This window comes from Mustela erminea, chromosome 20 (genome assembly GCF_009829155.1).
Source record: "Mustela erminea isolate mMusErm1 chromosome 20, mMusErm1.Pri, whole genome shotgun sequence".
Classification (NCBI taxonomy): domain Eukaryota; kingdom Metazoa; phylum Chordata; class Mammalia; order Carnivora; family Mustelidae; genus Mustela; species Mustela erminea.
The window spans coordinates 33,277,449-33,300,101 of NC_045633.1; the positions used below are offsets into that span (position 1 = coordinate 33,277,449).

General features: G+C 63.4%; 1 protein-coding gene across 3 annotated transcripts; it reads right to left on the bottom strand.

Moving 5' to 3' along the window:
- Nucleotides 1-240: 240 nt before the first annotated feature.
- On the bottom strand, nt 241-22,315 carry RASA4B (RAS p21 protein activator 4B). 3 transcript variants are annotated; one of them, XM_032326637.1, is made up of 22 exons: nt 22,058-22,315; nt 21,896-21,981; nt 16,776-16,832; nt 15,339-15,452; nt 14,744-14,805; nt 13,487-13,616; nt 11,765-11,846; nt 11,092-11,223; nt 10,825-10,916; nt 9,399-9,516; nt 8,999-9,149; nt 8,657-8,721; nt 8,268-8,380; nt 7,849-8,041; nt 7,549-7,686; nt 6,872-7,016; nt 6,429-6,595; nt 6,062-6,199; nt 4,920-5,055; nt 3,449-3,569; nt 1,711-1,775; nt 241-1,585 (listed from the first exon to the last, which is right to left on the bottom strand). In XM_032326637.1, exons 1-22 carry the CDS (start codon nt 22,277-22,279, stop codon nt 1,464-1,466), a joined length of 2,649 nt encoding a protein of 882 aa, XP_032182528.1. In that variant the 5' UTR covers nt 22,280-22,315; the 3' UTR covers nt 241-1,463. The 3 variants fall into 3 exon arrangements, with proteins under 3 accessions (XP_032182528.1, XP_032182530.1, XP_032182529.1); XM_032326639.1 differs by lacking the exon at nt 21,896-21,981 and having other exon boundaries at nt 245-1,585; nt 22,058-22,223; XM_032326638.1 differs by lacking the exon at nt 1,711-1,775 and having other exon boundaries at nt 1,496-1,585.
- Nucleotides 22,316-22,653: the final 338 nt, after the last annotated feature.

A 22,653-nucleotide genomic window follows, 5' to 3' on the forward strand; every position in this document is an offset into this window, starting at 1 on the left:
CCGCCGCGCTGTCTGAAGGGGCTGGGTCTCCCACTAGCTGCTGGAGCCACAGCAGCTGAGGATTCGCGAAGGAAACCAGAAGCTTCCACACCACTTCCTGAGAAGAGCCATCCCGTACTTAAGCCTTGGTCCCTGGGCCAAGGAAGTGTCATTCCCCCCGAGACCCACACCAGCCTTGACTCTCCAGGCCAAATGGTGTGTGTGTGGGGGCTCTTTAACTGGGAAGGGACAGAAGGCACTGAAGGGCATGGTGCCCTAGGGCTGGAACCTCCACCCTCCGGGCCATCCTGGCCAAGTCTGGGCCAAGGATGCTATTAACTGGGCTGGCTGGGGGGAGGGGGCCTCACTCTCTGCCTGGTAGAACCCAGGGGGGCCGCGGGGGGTACACGGACAGCAGGGACAGTGCCAGGCACTTGCTGTAACCCCTCTTCAGGCTGCAGTGGCCACCCCACGCCAGGACCCTTCTGTGGAGAGGGTGGAAGGTGTCGCCACTGGGTGGCTATGCGCGCATCCCCATCCCAGGTCCGGCGGCAGCCCCATAAAGGCACGCCTCTCTGCTCCTTCATGTTCTGTTCTAGGGCGCAGTAGACCCTGGGGTCTGTACTTCCTGACCACAAGGTCCTGGAAACCCAAGGAGGGCTTGTGTGAGGCTCTGAAGAAGGAGCCAGAGAACAGGGTGTTGGTGATGGGGGAGGGGCGGCGCAGACTCAGCAGCCCCAGGGCCAGGAAGGGAAGGTGAGGCACGTTCAGGCTCTACCCTGTGAGGGATGGAGCAGTGGGACCCAGGTTACGGTGGGGACAGCAAGTGGGAGGAGAAATGAGTCCCCCTGCGACGTGGGGGGGTGGGCAGACAGGATACACAAAGGCTAAGGCAGCAGTGCTGGTCGTTGGTCACCCCCAAGGAGCCACAGGAGTCCCCGGGCCCAGGCCCTCCACCGACCCCTGTCACAAGACCCCAGAGCCCAGCAGTCACAGCAGGTTTATTGTCAGCAACAGAGCACCGGCGAAGCTCTCCCAGGGCGCCCAGCCAGTGGCTGGAGGGGAGAGGGGGCGTGGCGGCCAGGAGCTAGGGGATGCTGAGGTCAAGGCCTGGGCGCCTGCGCTCTGTGTTCCCTCCCACCTCTCTGGGTCCAAGAAGCATCAGTTCCCCTGGGCTCGGCCCATCCTAGGAGTGGTTTCTTGCCAGGTCTGCCCTGGGCAGGAGGGAGGGTCCCTGGAGAGTCTGGGCTAGCGCCAGCGGCGCCCACAAGAGCCATGGGGAGCAGCTAGGCTTCACAGAAGAGCGAGAGCGTGCCAAGTCCCCTAGAGACTTCGGGCAGCCAAGGACGGGCCTTCTGGACCCCCAGCTCACCCAGCCCACGACAGCCCTAAGCCCTGCTCCCCCAGGAGTGGGAGTGAAGAGCCGAAAGCGCACCGGGGGTCTCCAAGCACCTGGCAGGGGGCTCGGCGAGGCGGGGCAGGCCTCATGTCTGCAGTGGCCCTGGGTGGCGGGGCTCCGAGGGCGGCGGGCCGGCCGAGCCAGAGCGGTGGGCCTCCTGGAGGTCCCGCAGCACCTGCAGGAGCTGGGCCAGTGCGTCCTCAGGGGCTGGAGGCAGAGGCACAATGAGGGCAGAGCAGTCAGGGCCAGAGCTCCTGGGGGGTGCGGCCCCATCCACAGCACCCCAAAACAGAGCTCAGGCCACTGTGGGAGTCCAGCTGGGAGGGACCTACCTTCCCCCGGGCCGGTGCGCGCAGAGCCTGCCTCCGTGCCCGCACTCAGCTCCCGGTGCTTCTCTCTGCAGGGAAGACAGAGCTCGTGGAGCCCTTGCCAGGAAGGCCGGGGGACCCCATGTGGGCCTCCTGAGCGGAAGGGATTCTGGGAGGGAGGAGCTGACCCCTTCAACCTGGGGGGAAGTAACAGGGGCCCAGGTCGTGGTCCCCTGGCCACCTGCCACCTTCCGTCTGCCAGCCTCCTCGGGACCTCCGCAGTGGCGGGCCGGCGGAAGGCACTGTGGAAACCAAGTTCCAACCACATCACTCCTGTTTCAGAGGACCCTGGGGAAAAGGGCCTGAAAGTCCCCAGTATTAACTGGCCGTGAAACAACTTTCCTTCTTAGGGGAGTAGGAGACAATGACAATTTAAGCACGATTCCTAACCAGGGTTCACCGGAGATCGCCGAGCCCTCTGACGTACAGTCCTGGGAGCTTACGTGCAGGGAGAACCAGCAGCCACGGGGACCCCAGGCTTGAAGCTCCTTACTTAGGAATCCCACTGGCTTGGGCCTTTGGACGGCCTCCCTGATCTGTTTGGGAAGAGCTGTGTCCCTCTGCTGAGATCTAACACGCTCCTCCTCCCTCAGATGCCTTCTAGGCTGTGGGGTCGGTCCCTGACCCGCTCCGCTCATTTGCTAACTCAACCCTGACTGCAGGAGAAGACATCTGGGTCGTTCCCAGCCAGGCGTCCAGTGATCCGTTACAGCCCCAGGCCACTGCGTCAGGGGACCAGAGGAGCCGGTGGGGCAGAAGGGCCGGGCCAGACGCTGCGGGACGGCAAGGAGGTGAGGCTGAACAAGAGGAAAGGTGGCCAAGTGGTTCCACAAGTGCGGAGGCTCTCAAGGCAGGAGGCTGTGATCAGGCCCCCGGCACTGGTCCCGTGGCGCAAACCACCTGAACCCAAGGTGGCCTGGGTTCGAGTCTTTGCTCCGCCGCTTCCTGGCTTAAATGGGGGACACGACTGTGGGTCCCCAGAACAGAGCAGTCAGGGTGGTGGCTGTATCCGGTAGGTGGAGGATGACGTCCCCGAGCCAGGGGGCCAGACAAGGGGTGGAGAGGGGTGACAGGAGTGACCTGGAAGCTACTGGAGACTGCGGCTCCCAGGGGAGTGCGCGGTTCTCATCTGACCCCATGAGCCCCAGAAGGGTTTCTGAGGACGAGATAACACCCTGGAAAAGCTGACGAGGAACAAGGCCAACAGCCACCACCCCTCCAGGACGCAAGCATGGGGGTGGCGACAGAAAACCGCTCCGATCCCAGCGGGCTCAGAGAAGCAGGGGGCTGCTCGGAGGTGAGCCCACATAGCGCTGCACCTCCAGAAATTCTGAGTCCGTGGGGGAGGCCGCAGGCATTCTGGTTGTTTCTGAGCGGGAGCCAGGGCCGAGACCAGGCATTAAGCAGCTGGCTGGGGGCAATCCCTGTGCTCCCAGGGCACAACAGGACTGCCGGACGGGCTGGGAGGCTGGGTCAGCCCAAGGCCGGACACAGCCGTGGCAGTGACCTGGGGCTTCTGTATCTTTGGGCCTTCGTCCTCAGGTGAGCCTGCCTCCTGCCGCGGAGACCCGAGTGCCCCTCCCCTGGTGCGGGGGTCACGGGCAGGAAGCGGCCAGGCCTGATGTGCAGCCGGAGACCAGCCTCTCTGGCCCAGCTCCCGCCCTCTCCCGCCACACTCCCGGGACCACACAGGCCTCCTCACCGCAGTGCGGCCTCCACGCCCAGCAGGTGCCGGTAAATGAGCTGGGCCTCCAGGTCATGGTCCAGAGGGTCATTCCACTCCTGGAGGGTCACCCGCGACCGGGTCTTGTCGCAGCCCAGATCTGGGGGCACAAAGAGGGCAGGGTTGCAGGCAGGCCCCGTGAGAGCTTACATCCAACCTCGTGGCAGCGTACGTGGGGACACTGCGGCCTGCAGAGGGACAGGAATGGGCTCAGGGGCCCCAGGAGGGCAACATCTCATCTCTGTCGGGTGCAGCCCCCGAGCCCAGAGATGCACGATGGCCAAGCACGGAGGCCGCACAGGAGACAGCCCGGGGGGCTGGACAGCTTTCCCGGTGGCTGCTGGCCTGGAAAGATGGGAGCGGCCTGGGACCGTAAGGCCATGGGGACGGAAGCTGGAATGAGCTGGCCTTACGACCTTGGCAGAGGCACTGCCCCCACCCCATGAAGCCTCCGTTTTCTCCTCCATAGAATGGGTTACCTTACCCTGCCTCCTAGTGCCCTAGGGAGCCCCCCTTACGAATAACAAAGGCCATTGCCACAAAGGTCAAAGCCAGCGGCTGCGGGTCAGGTCAACCAAACAGCGACACTGGTGTACAGCGCAGCTGCTGTCCCCTCCCAGACCCGGGGCCGGGCTGCAGCAGGTGTGGCGGCTTCCCAGGGACTCCCCGTGTAGCAGGCTCTGGGGGCCAAGTCTCTTCCGAGACCAGGGAACAAGAGTTTTGTAAAGCCGATGAAGGTAAGAGAAGGAAGGTCCTAACTGAGCTGTCCCACAGGAAGCCAGCTGGCGACATAATGCCACTTAAATGCAGAATCATTAAAATTACATAAATTAAAACGAACTTAAGTCTCAGCTCCTGGGCCACACTGGCCACACTTTAAGTCTGCCCACACGTGTTCGCGACAAGCACACGCACAGTTCTGGGCACCACAGCCACCATCACGGAAAGTTCTAGCAGCAGCTTGTCTCGGCCGTCCCTCTGGTGCCTGGGGACCGCCCCCACCCCCGCAGCTCCAGCATCAGGCCTCCAGGTGGGACCGTGAAGCTCAGGGGCCCTCCTGTGCCCTCGGCAGCAAGGAGTCCCTACGGTGTATCCCTCAAAACCCTGGTTCACAGACACCTCCCTCCCTGGGCAAGAGAGGGTCCCTGTCATGTGAGCGAGGGAGTGCTGTGTTACATAGCACGACGGATGGCATTCCAGCTCGTTTCCAGGCCTCCTCAGAGCCTTTGATGAACCCACCCACCGCACCCACACCAAGCATTTCCCAAACTCCCGTTCCGGAACCCTTCCCGCCCAGAACCCCTGCAGGGACTGACCTGCCACCAATGACTTCCCCCAGGTGCATAGGTGGCCTCCCCAGCTGGGCCAGCCAGCCAGGGCTTGGAAGCCCCGTGCCCCGGCCAGGATGCCCAGATGCCGTGTAGGGGGGCGCCCAGGCCTCCGCTCCCACCTGACTTGTCCTTCTGGTGGCAACAGCTCCACTTGTCCCCGCGGAAGACGCCAGGGTGGTAGGAGCCCAGCAGGCCGGGGTTGCTGATGCTCACCTTCCGCAGCGCAGACAGCCACTGGTTCAGCTCATTCACACACTGCAGGGGCGTGGGGGGATGTCAGCGGTCACCTCCTCCAGGAAGCCCGCCCTCCCTTTCTGGAGCTCCCCGGCACATGGCCTGATGAGCAGAGCAGCAGCTGGACGTCAGCTGCCACTGCCCCCGACGGCCGTGCCTTGAGCAGTGTACAACCTTGCCAACTGTACAGGGTAGCCACCATTTTACCCTGTGGCTCTGGACAGTCCCTCCCGGGGATAAGCCAAACCCCTCTGACTTCAGCCTTCCTTCTTGCTCCCCGTGTGCTGCCCCTAGACGTTTTCCCCTTCGTGATGCCCCTGCTCAGAGGCCACCTGCCAGAGGCCCTCCCACCCACACTTGAGAGAGCAGTAACCCCCTACTGAACGCTACTCGGTTCCCTCCCTCTCCCCCTTAGTCTCCTCTGTGCCCTTCAAGGCGCTGCCACCATCTGACATGTGAAATATTGACCTAGCAATCCGTCCGCCTCCCTGGGAGACAGCCCCAGGAGGGCAAGGCAGTTTCACCTGCTGCTGAACCCGCACCACCTCAACCCGCGCCTGGAGCCTTGTGGACGCTCTGCGAATATTTCTCATATGAATGGGTGAGCTAATGCATAAAGAGATGAGACTTGGACAGCATGCACCCAGAGCCACACGCCTGCACAAACGTGACGACTGCGTGTTGGTCGCACCGCAAACACACAGGCACCAACAAAGGTACCCACAAAACCAGTATCTCACAAACATGCACAATGTGTGACGCTCCGACTGACGGGAACGTACACGTCCTATACCGGACCACACAGACCTAGATGTGGGTGCTTAGGCCCAGGGAAAGCCACGGGCACAGGGCCCCAGGACCCCCAGAGCCCAGGACACACACACACATCAGATCTCACACCTGCTGGGCCTGATACAAGTGACAGGGGGCAGTAGGCTCACCGGGGCCTCCTTCTAGCTGCGCCCCCCCCCCCCCCGGCGGCCATTCCCCCAGAAGCCCTCCCCGAGTGCCCCCCCACGGCCCCCACCTTGCACTGCAGGTACACGGTCTGGGCCTTGCCCGCATCGTCCTCGTAGATGACCTGCATGACATGCGAGCTGCCGAAGCTCTTCTCCTCCACCTTCTCCGCTGCCCGGATGTTGGCTAGCTTGATGAGGGCACTTTTCTGGAGTGGGCCGAGACAGGGAGACTCAGGGTCCAAGCCGGGGCCACTCTATGTCCCAGTTCTGGGCCTGAGTCTCCCGTCCTACAGCCTGGGGAGTTAGCATCAGGGACCCGGCTCTGTAAGTGACCCCAGTGACTCTGTGAGTGACCCAGTGGCCACGAAGCACCGGAGCTTCCTAGCTGTTACAAACCCCTCGGATCCCCACTTGGCCGCCTCCTTCCTCACCCACCTTAGAGCTGGGCGTCTTGGCGAAGCTGAGGGCCTCGGTGGTGAGGGAAAAGTGGAGTTTCTTGAAGGACGACATGAGGTGGCCCTTGCCCTTGGTCCTGTGGATGAAGAGCGGCCCCTCCTTCACCGGCGGAGCCTGCAAACTCAGGGTCCGCTGCAGGTCCAGCTCTGCGGGGCCGGGGAGGGGGATAAAATGTGAGCCCAGGGAGGTAGTGGGGGGTGGCCGGAGACTCGAGGGGAGGGGCACAGGCAGCAGATGGTCAAGGCCGTGCAAGCGTGATGGAGAGGCTGTGGGTGCGACCCAAGAGCCACAGAGATAAGATAGGTGGGGGCCTGGGCCAGAGGACAGGGCACACTGGACGGGGAGGCTGTGGGCGGGGCCATAGGAGGGGCCAGTGTGGGTGGGGCCCCTGGGCAGGGGCGGGGCAAAGCGGGAGTGCTCACCCTCCTTCTCCTCGATGTCCACCAGTTTCGTGATGAAGTCCTTCAGCTGAGCCACGCCCTGGCGCACGGTGGGCTGCAGCGGCTCCATCCAAGCCTCCTTGGCTCTGGAAGCCGGTGTGTCCATGTTGCCCACGTTCTGGACCGCCTGCAGGGGACGGCAGCAAGGGCCAGGCTCTGCTGGGTCAAACCCCCGCAACGCCTCAACCTCCCCCACCCCGCCACCAAATCGATGGCCACTCCCGTAGGAGAACCCGAGGCAGCAGCGGCACAAGCTCTGCTCACGGGCCCGGTCCATCCGCCCTGCGGCTCGGGGCTGATCCGATCCCGGAGTGCGAGGCCTTTCGGGACCGGACGGTTGAGGCTACTTGAGACCAACCCGCTGGCCTTGCTCGGCAAGTTTAGGAGGAGACTGCTCCCCTGGCTACGCAGGTCCCAGCCTGGTGGCAGGCAGCTAAGGGCCGCCTGGGAATAAGAGGCCGATCTGGGGGCTAAAGGGCCCGCGTTCACACACACTGGCTCCGGGCCCGAATCTCCTTCCCCGCAGGGACCCGCTTCCTTGTCCATGGGCTCGGGTGACCACGAGAAAGTGTTGTCCAGTGTCAAGTGCGGAGCCACGGGCGACCCCGGAGCCAGTCGGGGACACCGTGCCGTGCGGGCGGGGCCCCGCGGGCACCCACCTTGGCCAGCAGCAGCAGGGTGCGGCTGGTGCGCGCGTCCGCGTGCCGCTCCCGCAGGTGGAAGAGCTTGGGCGCCATGATGGCCGGAGACAAGAAGCGCAGGCACAGGAAGCTGGTGACGGCGATGAACGGCACGTTCTGGGGGGCGCGGGAGAGCGGGGGCTGGGCTGCCCGCGGGCCTTCGGGGCTGTCCCGGCCTCTGCCTGTCCCCCTGCCCCACCCCCACCCCGCCTGCGGTTCTAACCAACCCCGCAAAGCCGCTTCCTTCCCTCCGCCCGGCCCCACCGGCAGGGGGCGCACCTCGTGCTGGGCGCCGGGGAACCGCTCGCGCACGCGCCGGAAAAGCTGCCGGAAGGTGGCGCGGACCACGGCGGGGCAGGCGCGAACGGAGCGGCTGAGCGCGCTCAGCAGCGCCCCCAGGTGGATGCGCAGCGTCTGCGCGCTCTGCTCCAGCACGTCGGCCTCGGTCTGTGGGCGGTGCAGCCCGGAGCACCTGAGTGGATCCCGCAGAGAGGATGGAGGTCAGCGCCCCTGCACCGGACTCTCGCGGGGGCTCCCGGAGACAGGCGCAATAAGGCGTCAGCAGAATCAGGGACAAAGGCAACGCACAGGTGGGCAGAGCGACGGAAAGTAGACCCGGGCAGAGGAGCCAAAACATCCACTTGCAAAAAGGGCCTGGCACCGCCGCCCCCGCCCCCGGGGATCACATCCGGCCTCACCCCACGTCCTTGACCTCCACTTTGCTGGGGTCCAGCTCCACGTACTTCTTCTCCTCAAACACCCTGTCGATGATGGGGCCCAGGACGCCGTGCAGATACCGCATCCCCACCACCTGGGGGCCATGGGGGGTGGCATTGGTCCCACCTCCCGCCTCCAGCTCCCTGGCCGTCTCCCTGCAGCTGGCCTCCCAGCGCCCCCCCCCCCCCCAGGTGCCATCTGCCTGCTGTGTCCGCTCAGGGTAGAGCCAGGCCCACAAAGGGGACAGCGAGACCAACCGCAGCTGCGCGAATGAACACGAGAGTGGATGCATGAACTTCTTTATCTCTTGGCCCTTCTGAACCTCGGTCTCTTCATCTAGGCAACAAAGATGTATACCACTCAACCTCACCTTCAGAAAAGACTCCATGGACTTTGAGGCAAGAGAGTTGCTCCGGAACAGGGTGTTAGCCTCACCTGTGAGCAGAGGTTCTAGTGGGTACGGGGTTGGGGAAGGGAGGACCACGGGGCTGGGGGCCCTAAGCTAGCCCCTCTGTAAGGACCTTCCTTGCCCCCTCCCAGCACACTGCCCCACCTATGCCTTTTGCTCATTCCTTTGCCTCCTAATCGGACCCAGCAGCTTCCTACAGGAAGCCTTCCCAGATTTCTCCGCTCTCAGCATCTCTGGAGTCCTTGGCTCCCGGCTGCCCTCTCCACCACACCCTCAGACAGGCCTCCCCCTCCCAGGCCTCACTCGTGCGACCCAGCTCCAGCTGGAAGAGCAGGTCCAGGAAGTCTTTGGCCAGTCCCTGCCCCAGGAAGAGCTTGAGCAGGTTGGTGGCCACCTCCTGGCGGCACTCTGTGCTCGTTGTCTCCTCTATAAGAGGTATCAGCTGCCCTGGGCCCTGCAGGAAGCAGCAAGGAGAGACAGGGTTGGAGGACCCACAGGGGAACCCAAACCCTTCACTCTGAGGACCTCAGAGGACCACGGGGAAGGAGGGATGCTTTCCCAAGGGTTGGCAAGGGGCCCTGGGTACTGGCTAGTTCCTTACCGTCCTGAGAACCGAGAGCTTCGCTCTTCAGAGCGGGTATAGGACAGGGAGGACTGGCCTACTGGCCCCGGACCCTCCCACCTTCCCCCGGGGCCCCCTCACCTGGGTGCCCAGCTTCACCTCACGGCACAGCAGCTGCACCAGGGGCTGGTAGCAGCCGGAGGGCAGTACCGTCTCGTCCCGCAGCCGCACCTCCAGCTGCAAGGAGCCCAGGCTGCCCCTGGAACGGGCAGCCTGTGACCTCTCCACCAGGGACCCAGGCCGCCTGCGCCGGGCCCCTCCCCGCTGGCTCCATATTCCCTTCTCAGGGCCAGCCTGTCTCTCGGCTCGTACCCTCCACCTGCCCACCCCCTGCACCGCCCAGCTCTCATTTTTTCCCCCCAAGCTGCTTTCCTTCCCTGCTGGGCAAGCCCTTCCCGCCTCCAGCCATCTCCACCGCCTGGCTCCCTGCCCCTTCCAGACCCCTTGGACTCCAAGCTTGACCCATGCAAACAGGCTGGGCTGCCCAGCCTCAGATCTGTAAACTCTCAGAGAACAGCTCCTGCGTGTACACGCTTTAAGCTGGAAGCAAGTCCCCGACGGTTTTAACAACCTGCCGGGGCAACTGAGGCTTGAGCAGGCTGGAGAACTTGCCACAACAGATCTAACTGCCAAGCTCCCCTGCTCGGATCCCTCCTGGTGGGTCCCTCCTGTCGGGGGTGCTGACCAAGCCTTAGCAGTCTCTCAGCCCCCCCCTTCCAGAAGCACAGTGCAGTTCACTAAGTTTGCTGCTCAGCACGGCCTCATCCCCAGAAGCCCTCCAAACGGCCCTGGGCAGGTTCTCTGGACATGCCTTGCGGCTGGACACAGCCATCTGCCCCCGTCCCTGCCCTGTCTATGGTAGGGATGGGGGGGGGGGTGTCTGGGACTTTCTGCAGAGAGACGGAGCTGAACCATCCACAGTGGGGGACACTGCTGACCTTCCACTTCCCGGTTGAGTGGTGGGCAAGGAGGCCAGAGGGCTTCCTTGATAGGTTGCCAAATTTAACCAAAATAAAACTACAAGACACCCAGTGAAGTTTGAGTATCTTTAGCCTAAGGCTGTTTCCGACACCGCACGGAAGTACCACACGGAAAAATGATTCACTGTTTGCCTGAAATTCAGCTTTATGTGGACATCCTATATTTTATCTGGCAACCTCATTCCTGGAAAATCTGAGGGAGGGTCAGAGCTCTGGGGACTTGAACCCTGGTAAGAGGTCTGCTGGGAAAGCCTTAAAGGGAAAAAGTCTGATGGCCTGTTCCAGAATCTGCCAGAAGGTAGAAAGCAGGAGACCTTGGAGCTTAGAGGACAGGACCAAGTCCAAGGCTATGAGAAGGGCCAGGCGGCAGTACTGGTCAGGATAACAGAGTCTGGCCCTGAGGGCTGGGGTCTGCCCCCGACTGTGCAGCCTGCCTGCTGGAGCCAACTGTCAAGCTCTCCCCGCACCCCGCCAAGCCCCCTGGGGCTCGGAGCCCACCAGCCCCACGGCCAAGCCCAGGCACTCACTCTCCCCGCCGACTCTTGGACTGGTCGGGCTGCAGCCGGAACCAGCCCTCCTCCTGCTGGGCCGCCCACAGTCTCTGGACATTGAACACCACCTGGGGAGTAAGGCAGAGTCAACTACTGTTCCTTTTGGGGGAGTCCCTCCTCGGGGTCCCCGAGCACCAGTGGCTGGTTCTGGGGAGTGCCCCTCCGGGGCGGTGGGGGGCAGGGGGAGACTGGGGGCGGTGCCGGAACGGAGGCAGGTGCAGCCCGAGGGAGTGGGGCACTCACTCTGCCCAGGAAGTCATTCCGGCTGACAAGGTCCCAGTCCCAAGCCTCCACACACACCGCCTCCGCGGCCCCCTCTTCCAGATCAAACTCGAATGTCTCATTCCAGCGTGGGTAGCACGATTTCTTCACAATCTGTCCAGAACGGGGCAAGTAGAGGTGGGCTGACCCCAAGGGGGGCCCCGAAGCAAGGCCCAACCAAGGGTACAGCCGCCCCAAACACCCCACTTGGGATCCCTGCAGGGACCTTGCAACAGCAGAGGTGTAACCTTCCTGTCCAAACCCCGGCTCATTTCTCAAGGGGGGAATGGAGGCCCAGAGTGGGCAAGGAACCTGTCCAAGGCCACACAGCACAAAGGTAGCAGCAGACCGCACTGAGAAACCAGGCCTCCACCCCTGGCCCACCCCAGGGCTGCGCCCACCACCCTGGCTGTTTCCTGGGGGAAAACAATGCCGGGGGAGCTATCGGACGGTGCAGCTGAACCCCACGCCGGCTGTCTTGGGCCAGGAGGCCGGGAGTGAAAGGCAGCTGAGGCTGTAGGGGTTGGTGACAGAAGAGCCGGGACCTGCTATGCCCCAGGGTCACCCGGCCTTTCTTAAATGTCTTCTGTGAGACCACAGTCCCAGCCTGACCGCCCAGCTGATGAGGGCTCCCCGCCCCCCTCAGCCCCCTCACCGAGGTCTCCTGTGTCCGGCCGTTGTAGCGCACTCGGACGAAGGGGTCAGATGCACCGTTCCGGTCCTTGGGGGCCAGGTCCCTGGGAGGGAAGCAGGGCATCCACTTCTCACACTCCCTCCCCAGACTGTCAGCTGACCTCTGTGGGGTCACCCCCAGGCTGGGCTCATCTGTGCCCAGCGCCTCTCCCCAGGATGCTGATTCCCCCAGTGTTCGCCCCACAGGCCTCTACGAGGCACCCACAGCAGACCAGGGCCCCCCCAAGGCTCCTCTGGGTTGACAGCCGCAGGCGGGCTGTGAGCTTATCGTCTGCTCTGGGGAGTCAGGGAGGCAAGTACACCGTGGAACAGCCTGGGCTGTGTCCCCCACCCGGCTCCCCGATTGCCAGCGCAGCCCTGAGCCGGGGCCATCTCTCCAAGCCTCGGTTTCCCCTTTGCGGAGTATAGAAGATAACCCCCACGACTGAGATCACGGGCTTCTAGAAAGCCTGCCCCACAGTGGGGGAGGTGGGTCTTGGGGAGCAGCCCTGCCAGGTCATCCTGCCAATACTCTGCAAAGCCCAAATCCGCTCACAGCACCCCAGCACCCCGCTCGGAGCCCTTTGTGGGGCAACAGCAAAGCCTGTCCCTCTTCTTTTTACTGTAAATACTGTTTTCTGCTCTTCTCCGTATTTTTAGTTTAAAGCCTCCCGTGCCGGCTTTTCCTGCCTCCTCAGAGCCAAGAGAATTCCAGGACATGAACTTGAGAATCTGCCCAGAAAGATGAGAAGAAACGTTCTTTCTGCACAGACGGCTTCTCGGGGCCTCCAGGAATGCCAGTGGGGTCTGAGCCGGGGGGGGCGGGGGGGCGAGACCCCCCCCCACTCCACACAGAGGTCTGGACAGACGGCTCCTCCCGTCCAGGCCCCTGCTGAGTGGAGGCCAGGCTGGGCCAGCCCCCGCGTCCCCAGGAGTGTCGGCAGCACGTGCGTGTGAGCCCGAGGGCGGGAATGGCCGGGTGTGATGGGCCCCTGCCCAAGTGTGCACATTCTCCCGCTGCCTCCTCATCCCCACGCCAGCCCCAGGACAGGGAATCCGGCCCGGGAGCCACCGTCCCCACCTGCCGGAGAGAGATCTTCCCCCCGTCCTGCTCCCTCTGCAAGCTGACAGCCCTCACCCCCTCACCCCTGCGGGAAGCGGCTCCCCCACGGGCACTGGCCCGGCCCTGCCCTCCCACCCCAGAGGCGGCCAAGGGACCCTGTGGAGGTGGCCCGGAGCCACAAGGGAAGGAGCTCCTCAGGGAGCGTGTGTGACTCACACTCAGGCCGCGACAGGAGGGGAGCCCGCAGCTAAAAATACCGCGGATGGGGAGGGGAGGGAGGCCTGTCGTAGGCGACTCAGGCCCACCTTTCTGCCCGAGTCACTGTTCCTCCTGGAGAGGACCGCACCCCACCCCCGCAACACACACACACACACACACACACACACACACACCCCAGGCCAAGTTCATACTGTAGTTAAACCCCAGGGGAAGCCCGGGCTTGGCATGGGGACTGCACGCGCAGAGCTCGGGGTCCTCTCTCACCTGCTGTGCCCCCTGCCTTACGATGCCCGAAGTCCCACCATTAGAAGATCACCCTGTCCCTTAAGAGACATGGCGTCCTCGGCCGGGTCACCCAGGAAACGCCTTGAGGTCAGGCAACCTCCCCAGCCCGCTGGCCCGCAGGGGCCTCTCCTGTCTCACCTGGCCTCCAGCACAGAGCAACGCAGCCGACCCGCCGGCGTCCCCGGGACCACCTCAAGGCGCAGGTGGATCTCGCCTTGCACCTCCTCGTCAGGGTCGACCTCCGTCAGGTGGGCCCAGCCGCTGAAACCTGTGGGACCCGCGGCTCAGCCCCGCCGGGCGCCACGGCGCCCCTGCACTGGCCGCTCGGGGTCCTCTCCAGCTCCAGGGGGCAGGGGCCATCGTCCCCGGGGACAGATGGGGACACAGTCTCAGAAGCTGAGCAGCGGCTCTTGGAAGAAGCTTGATGTGAACCCAAGTCCGGCGACCCCTGTGTCCTTCCTCTCGTGCCCCCCCCGCCCCCGAACCTAACTTGTGATAGAACCGCTTTCTCTGGCCTCAGTTTCTCCATCATAAAACAGCGGCTCTTGTCTGGGGCTGCCGGAGGAGGGGCCGAGCCCAGGTGGGGAAGCATTAAGGGCCCAGCATCCCCTGGGCCACTGGACCCCGAGGGGCTTGCGGGGGCCGTGGGCAGGAGAGGCCTGTGGGCCTGGCAGGGGCCGAGAGTCTCCATGAGTCAGCAAAGTCCCCCACCCCCGCATGCCCGCCCCGGCCTCACAGACAGGAGCAGGTGTGTGCCGGGAAGGCCCGGGAGGAGTCACAGGGCTGCACAAGCCAAACCTGACCCGCCCGAGAGCTCCAGGTCGGAACCCTCACTGGCAGCCAGGAAGCCAGCCCGGAGGAGGCAGCAGCTACCCCAGGTCCCACAGTGAGAATGGGGCAGGGCTGAGCCCTCAAAACAGTGTCAGCATCCCAGCCATCATCCAAGGGGCATAGCCTGGCCGAAGGCTGACCACTCAGGCTTAGGGCCGAGCCGCCCCGGGGCCCAGGCTAAGGGGACACCAAAGGTACAGGAAAAGCCAGCCCGATGGCAGGAGGGGTTTCCGCACCTCCGCAAGCGTGGAGAGGCTCCTTCTTGTGTCTGCAGAGGTCTCAGATCCCAGCACTGGCAACCCCTCTTTGCCCTAGGGACATGCAGTCCCAGCAGGGGACAGAAAGGGGCCCAGGACATTGAGGCTAGGGGGCAGCAGAAGGGCCAGAGGCCCTTCTAGGGAGGGCACACATGGCTTTCCCTGAGCACGGGCTGTGAAGGAGCCTAGAGGAAGCATCTCTGAGTTGAGGGAAGGCCAGGGACGGGGCCACCAGTACCGGGAGACAGGAGGGGGCCGGGGGAGGGGAAGCAGGAGCAGGCCATGGGCTCCCTCCCAGGAATCTTACCCTTTGGGTGAGCAGCCAGGTTGTCCCTGGTAAGGCAGACCTTCCCGATAACGTCGTCCCGACTGGAGGATGGAGAGGGGGCCAGAGCTGGGCAGGGCTCCGCAGGGAGCCTGGGAAACCACCTCCCCCCAACCGCCCCACCGCCCAGTTCAGAGGCCCTGTGGGAAGCAGGGAAGCTGACACTCCAGTCACTTGCAGGAGCCGATCCGAGCAGGACCCGTGGCCCTCCTGCGGGCCCTGCATTCTGGACACGCTCACGGGCATGTGCTAGGTTGCTACACACGGACAGACACACGGGCTCACATATATGCCAAGTTCGTCCTGGGTTCCCTAGCTCGCACGCCCCCATGCACAGCCCAGCACACCTGTGCCTTTACGTGGGGGATGTGGTGTGAGCGGTGTGAACACCCCCGCCCCCGCAGACCCAGGCTCGCTCAAACCCGGAGCCCTTCCAGACCCTCCCAGGGCTCCCCCCCCCACCCCCGCTCCAGGCCACAAAGAGGACGCAAAGAGACCCGCCGGCCCGGCAATGACATGGGCCAGGGGGGTCAGCCGGCAGGGTCGGGGCCCCATTTGAAGGGTGGGGCCCACCCACCTGAGGGCGTCCTCATCCATGACGTAGAAGGCCACCGCGTGGAAGGTGGGCGGCAGGTGCACCTGGTACTCCTCGCCCCAGAATGGACACAGGGTCTTCCACACAGTGGCTGTCCTACAGCAAAGGAGCCTCAGTGCCTGGCGGGGCCGCCTGCAGACCCCGGGCCCACCCACGGGATTTGACGATTCTCCTTGTCCTCGACCCCACTGCCCACCATCAGCCGTTCCCTCCTGACCGTCCCCTCTGCCCTGGGAAGGGCACAGGGCTGCATCTAGCAGGCCATTTTCCATTTGGGGAAACTGAGACCACAGGGGGCCATAGCTAGCCTCAGGTCACATGAACAGGACGGTGGCAGAGCCTGACCCAGAGCCAGACCCAGGACAGAGCCTTCAGCCCAGGGGACTCAGCAGGGAATGCTGGGGGGGTGAGGAGCCGAAACCCCCAAGGCGGGCCACGGACCCGGACGAAAGCTCAAATGATCACCTTGACCCCAAGCACTTCTCCGACAGGCCACTTGAACGCTGGGGCCTCGGTTTCCCTGTCTGTCACAGAGATAATCGGAGCCATCCTGCCCGCCCCCCTCTTGGTATCGTGGTTTGCAAAGAATGTGGAAGAAGGACCTGAGGTCCTATTTGCAAGGGTGAAGAACCACGAGCCTGGCGGCCTCAGCCGGCCGTCAGCAACGGGCACTTCGGTGGGCAGAACTGCGGGGCAGCTCTGGTCATGAAGTCCAAGGTCGAGGCCAGAGACGCAAAAGGAACGGGACCTCAAAGAGCCTGCCCAGAATCGTGGAGCCCAGGGACAAAAGCACATCCAGGGAAAGTGGCCCTTCTGGGTACAGGCTGGGGCCCCCTTGCCTGAAGCAGCCTTTCTGGGGTATAACCACGGTGGGCATCTCTCAGGACACAGGAACCCCAAGGGAGAGCCAGGATAAGAGAGGGGGACGAGGCTCAGGCTTTGGGGTCAGCCAGATTTGGGCTCCAGTTTGACTTTGCCAACTCCGAGGTACGCGACCCTGAGCAAGTTAGCCTTTCTCGGTCCCCGGGTTCCTCCTCTGTAAATGCAACTTAATCATAACACATCAAGCTCCTTGCAAGTTATAAATGGGCTGCAAAAGGTTTAGCACAGGGCCCGGCGGACCACACTCCAGAAGTGACAGCCGCTGTTGCTAATCATCACCCTGTCCCTTCCGAGGGCCGTAAAGATCACAGAAAGGAACAGCGCTGGCGAGAGGCCCTTGGATCCACCGCCTGGATGGACGTTCAGGTCAGTCATCAGCAGGAGTCAGAGGTGGATTTCCTCACCTCCCAGCAGGTGCGTCAGGGCAGGGGGCCGGCCTGAGGATCAGCTGCTCTTGGAGCCTGTCCCCTCCCCTACCCGGATGTGAGCGGGAAGCGTGGGGAGGAGCAGGTGCTGGGTTGGGGGGGGGGCCCATACCGGATGATAGGCTCATTGTCCACCTTCACGATGCAGTAGGGGTCGCTGCTGCCGGTGCTGCAAGACACAAGGGCAGGGCGGGGCTGACCGGCGGCCAGCGGCAGGTGGGGAGAGGGTAGGAACGCCCAGGGGCTCCTAGGCAGCTCAGCCCTCGGTGACCCCAGGGAAAGGACGATCAAGTCTGAGGCAAGGAGGCCTGGGCTGGGGTCCAAGGGCTCGAAACGTGTACCCCGCACCCCTCATCAGTCTGGGAGGCTGGTGGTGAGCAGAAGGCAGGAACCTGCATGAGGGTCCAGCAGGGGGTTAAGGACGTTCCTGCCTGCCACCCCTTTCCCCTCAACACCCTGCTCTGCCCCAAGGAGGACAGAAACAGCCCCAGGCCAGGTCCAGAAACCCCATCCTCAACACCCAAGTGGGCGCCTTGTTCTCTCTCCCTGGAGCCCTTGCTCCTGCTGTCCCCAGCCGCTCAGAGCCCGGCCCCGTCCCAGAGGCAGGGAGTAAGGTCTCCTCTGCGGGCCCAGTGCCTGCAAACCCTCTGACTTTCCCTCCATCCCAGGACTGCTAGCGATGCGCTGTCCTCAGCTGCCACCAACGTCCCCACACCACCTGAGGGAAGGGCCGCTTCTGTGTCCCCAGGGTCTAGGACAGGGCACAAGACAGGGGGCCCGGGACTGTTTGCTGGATAAATGAACAAATTTAACAGGCAGGCCTCAAGCTCTTGGCCATCTGGGAAAGAAGGAAGAGGAAGACGAACCTGGGACTGCTCAGGTGCCCTGGTCTCCCTGGTCTCGGTTGGTAGGGGGTTCCTGGGGTAGGTTGGGGGGACATTCCCAGCCAGGCCTAGGGCTGGTCCCAGGCAAGAAAGGGGGTAAGGACTGTCTCCAGGAGTGCCTTTCAGGCGCAGTGTCCATAAAAAGGAAATGATTTGCATGTGGTAGGCTGGGGAATTCAAAGCCCCAGCTCTCATTTCCAAAGGGGTTCTTCCTGCAGAGGAAGCCCCCATCTCTGAAGGTCCTCCTGATGCTGACCGGAAACTGACCTGACTGGAAACTGACCAGAAACGTCTGCCAGGACTGGATTCCCCACACAGAGCAGTGGGGCGCGGAATGGCCACCCACAGGGTGGGTGCCTGGTCTGACGGGAGGGCCCGCCCATGACAGGTGTGCAATTCTGCCAGGACTCGGTTCCCCACACAGAGCAGTGGGGCAGGGAATGACCACCCACAGGGTGGCTGCCCCAGGTGCCCGGTCTGACGGGAGGGCCCGCCCATGACAGGTGTGCAATAAATGTTGGCATGGCCCTAGACTCCCTGCTCTTCTGCCTGCCACCCCTTTCCCTGTCACTTAGGAGCCCTCTCCACCAGAGAGCCCCTTGGGAACACCTCAGCTTGCATCCCACCCCCCCCAAATCTGGGGGACTCCGGACCTCCTGCAATCAGGCCCCTGTGCACTCCCAGAGCTGGGCTGGGTAGCAGCCCCCAGCAGCTGCATGCATATTTGCACAAGGAACTGGGAAGGAGGAAGATGTCCGTGTGCTCTGAGAAGTGGCGGGGTGCGGCAGGGGTGGGGTGGGGGTTGGGGGCGGGCCTCCTCTCCCCTGCCTCTGCCTCCTGACCTGGAAGCCCCGTGAGCCTAGCTTTGCTACGGTGCAGCTCTCACTCAGTGAATGAATCTCTGAATGAACCGTGAGGTTTGGGCTTTGGGTTCGGGGCCAGGTCACGGGGTGGGCAAAGGCCCAGAGGCAGGAACAGAGCTGGGTGTGCAGGGGCTACGAGGAGCTGGTGGCTGGATCAGGGGGCACAGGGGACAGCGTCAGGAGCGTCAGGAGCAGGCTGAGGCCAGAGGCCCACCCATGATCCCTGGTCAGCTGCGGGGATCTGTGCCCCTGCCTAGTGCCCTCTGTCCTGATGAGGCCCCGGGACTGGTCCCCTGCCTCACTTCCCCTTCCCCAAGCCTCTTGGGGAAGCCAGCCTGGCTACTTGCAAGTCCTCTATATTTAGCCCCTTGGCAGTTTCCAGGCTGTGGAAGGGGAAGGATCAGTGTAAACCTTGAAATAGTCCTCGGCCCGTCCCCAGGGCCACTGGGCGTGGGAGCCAGTCGGTTACCGGTCATTATGAGACTTAGCTCCTGTCTGGCTGATCCAGGCACGCAAAATGGGAGACAGTGGATGGCAACAGAACGGGAACAGGTGGGCTCTGAAAACGGTCAGTGACAGGGAGCACAGCTGTGCTCTGTGCCCTTAAGAGAACTAAAAGCCCATGAGTGGAAATGGCAGCTGTGATGATGTGTCCCTCCTCAGAACGGTCTCTGTCAAGATGAGTCACTATGGATAGGTGGTGAGCTCCCCGTCCTCAGAGGTGTGCAAGTCCTGACTGGAAGGGAGGCTGCTCAGGAGACAGGCTGATGAGGCACAGTGAGGCAGGCGCACCCCCTTCCCAGCCTCCGCCCCCTTCCCAGCCCTCTGACACCCAGTGAGGGCCTCCTGGGGTCTCCGAACCCCTGCTGTCCCTGAGCCAAGTGGTTTGTGTCGCATTTCCAAGGCTCAGTCCCCACTGAAGCCCATGGTAAGGCTGCAGCCTCGGCCCAGCTAGGATTCTCGGCCTGTCAACAGCAGAAAGAGTGGGTTTGAATCCCAGCTTCTCTCCCTAAACACTATGTGGCCTTGGCAAGGGACTTACACATCCTGAGCCTCAGTTTCCCCTTCTGCAAACTGAGCATATCTACCTTGTAGAACTAATGCAAGGATTGAACGGAAGGGTCCTCCACAGCCCTTAGTCTCCTCTGCCATGGGCCAGGAGCCCCCCCAGGGCTCCCGGAATGCCAAGACGAATGAGTCACGGTTCCTACCCTTCATGGTCACACAGCATGGCGGCAACTGCTACCAAGAGTGTGCTCCTGACTCCGGAGGGCACAAGACAGGGGCACGAGCACCAGTGCTGCTGGAGGGCACAGGGAAAACCCTGGAACAGAGCCTAAGTTTGAGAGGGGTCCTGAAGGATGAACAGGAGTTTTCTGGAGGACTCCGAGTGGGAGTGTCTGAAGACAGAAGCCCCTTAAACCTGTGCAAAGGCAGGGCTTCGAATTTGGGGGCCTGGGGGGGAGTTAGAGCTGCATTTAGGAACCAGATGACAGGAAGCCCTCTGACCAGAGGCTTCAGGAGGGGACAGAGGTTAGCAGGCAGGGGGCCGGGCAAAGAAAGAGATCCTGAAGGCTAAACCAACAGGACTTAGTGGCGACCCCCCAGGGATGGAGCCCCAGGGTCCCCGGGCTGGGCAGAGGCAGGGTTGGGCCGAGAACCTGGCACCTTGGCTCCCAGGGAGACCCAGTTGGCAGCTTCACTGCCCTGGGGCTAGGGAAAGCCTAGAGCCAGGCACTAGGGCCTGCGGGGATGGGGAGGAGGCGACAGACGGAGGGGCTGCTCCTCCCAGCAGCCACCAGCCAGAGGAGGCCAAGCTGACCTAGTTAGCAGTGCCAGCCTGGGGGGGGCTGCTTAGAGCCTGGGCCAGGAGCCTGAGACCCTCCTCAGAGCTCCTCCGCCTGGCTCTCCGCAGAGATCGCTTTCCCAGCGACCGCCCCACCTAGCCACGAGACCAGAAACCCACCTGGAGATGGCCTGCCCAGCCCCGCCCCCCTTAACCATTGCCATAGCAACTGCTGAGCCTGGCCTCACCAGGCCCAGGGGGCCTTGAACTAGAACTGCTCAAGGCGTTGAGTGAGCAGGCAAACTCACAGGGGCCACTGTCCGGGTGAGAGAGACGCCCTCGCCCCGGCCTCCTGCACCCCTCCCCATTCGCCACCTCTTGGCATCCAGGAGCAGGCTGAGGAGCCCTGGGCGGGCAGGGGAAGGGCGTGGGGGGGGCACTCCAGACAGTGGACTTTGGACCCTATGCAGCCTCTGGGCTCCCCTTCCCCCATACCCTGCTCCAGGAGGCCAGTGCACCTAGAGCCTTGTGCTTAAGGTTTTTTTTGTTTTGTTTTGTTTTTAAGGATTTCAGGGGCATCTGGGTGGCTCAGTCATTAAGCGTCTGTCTTCGGCTCAGGTCCTGATCCCAGGGTCCTGGGATCAAGCCCCAAATCAAGCCCCACATCAAGCCCTGCATCGGGCTCCCTGCTCGGCTGGAAATCTGCTTCTCTCTCTCCCACTCCCCCCGCTTGTGTTCCCTCTCTCGCTGTGTCTCTCTCTATCAAATAAATTAATAAAATCTTTTTAAAAAAATAAATAAATAAGATTTCATTTTTAAGTAATCTCTACACCCAACCTGGGGCTCTAACTCACAACCCCGAGACCAAGAGTCCCATGCTCTACCAACTGAGCTAGCCAACATCCCTGTGCTTAAGGGAGTTTGACCTCCAGTCTACAGAAAGGGAAACTGAGGCTTCAGAGCTAAGATGCTGCCTAAGGCTGTACACAAGCATGCCAGGGATGAGATGGGGAACCTCAGCTCTGGGACTACTGAGAAAGGCGCTGGGACAAGGGGCTCGGGAAACCTCCTCAAATCTGGCCAGGGACCAGGGAATGCCCTAGATGTCCGCGGACGTTAGGAGCTCTGTACCCAAGCCCTTCCTCTGCCATTTAGAGCCAGCCTTTTCAGGTCTCCCAGCCTCGGTTTCCTTATCTGTAAAATGGGATGATGAGAACTGCCTTGCTAACTCCTTGTGACGAGGTAAAGCCACGGCAGGGCTCAGATAAAGCCCAGGGCACAAGGAACAGCTGCTCCCCGGCCACCCCATCTTTGCACGGTCCCAGCCTCCTGACCTACCGGTTCACCCCTCACTCCTGCGCTCAGCTGGAAGCCCAGGGACAGGCCCGGCCCCCCGGGGCTGGTTTCAGGTGCACACTCTCGGGTACTAAGGTTCCGGAACTAATGAGGAAGACCCCTCGCTTCCCAGGGGCACCCCCACCCCTTCCAGCCACACCCCCGCAGTTCACGGAGACATCTCCCTGCGAGGTGCCCCCCACGCTCAGCCCCTGTCCTATTAAAGCCCCTTCCCTTCTTGAGCGCCGTTCGCTGGCTCCCTGCTAGCTCAGGCCCCTTACTGACCCCCCCGTCCCCTCCCCTGTCCACGGACCTTCCTTGTCCCCCCGCCCCACCCCCGCCCCGTGCTCGCAACAAATCTTACCGTCCCCATTCCCTTCCAGTCCCCCACGGCGGCCACACTCGCCACACCCTCGCCGCTGCTCCACTTGCGGGCGGGCCGTGTGGACCCTAGAAAGGTGAGGCTTAAGGAAGGGGCAGCGCCCCTCCCCAAAAAGTTGGGGCCCCCACCCCCGGCAGCGCTCACATGTCCTTGGCGGGCAGGTTCTTCCCCTCCACGATGCGGATGGACAGCGAGCTGCGCTTGGCCATCGCGGGTCCGCGGCGCGGGGTCGGCGCCCGAGGGAGCCGGACCGCAGGGTCGCGTGCAGCCGGCGGGCCGGCGGGCGCGGGACTGGGCGCCGCGGGGGGCGGGCCGCGCAGGGCGCGGGAGGTAAGCGCGGGGGCGGGGGAATCGCTTCCACTTCATTCACCCCCGCCCCCGCCCCACGTGCGGGGGCCTCAGCGCCGGGGCCCGCCAATCGGCGGCCGGGGCTCCCCCCGGGTGGGCGGGGCCGGATCGGGTCGCGGCGCTCATTGGCCGCCTGGGGGTAGGGGCGGGGCCTGCGCCCAGGGCTGTTACCCTGCTGGCTCGCCGCGGGCTGGTGGTCACAGTGGGGTGAGGGCGCGACGGTCGGCGCTCGGGTGGCCTGTGCCGCCGGTACGCGTGGGCGGCAGGCGTGGTCCCAGAGTGCCAGTCTCCAGGTGCAAGGGGGCTACGGGCCCTAGTATGTGCTCAGGGACGTGGGCAAGTGCGGGGACACGCGGGCCGGGGACTCGCGCGGCGGACCGCCCTGGCCACCT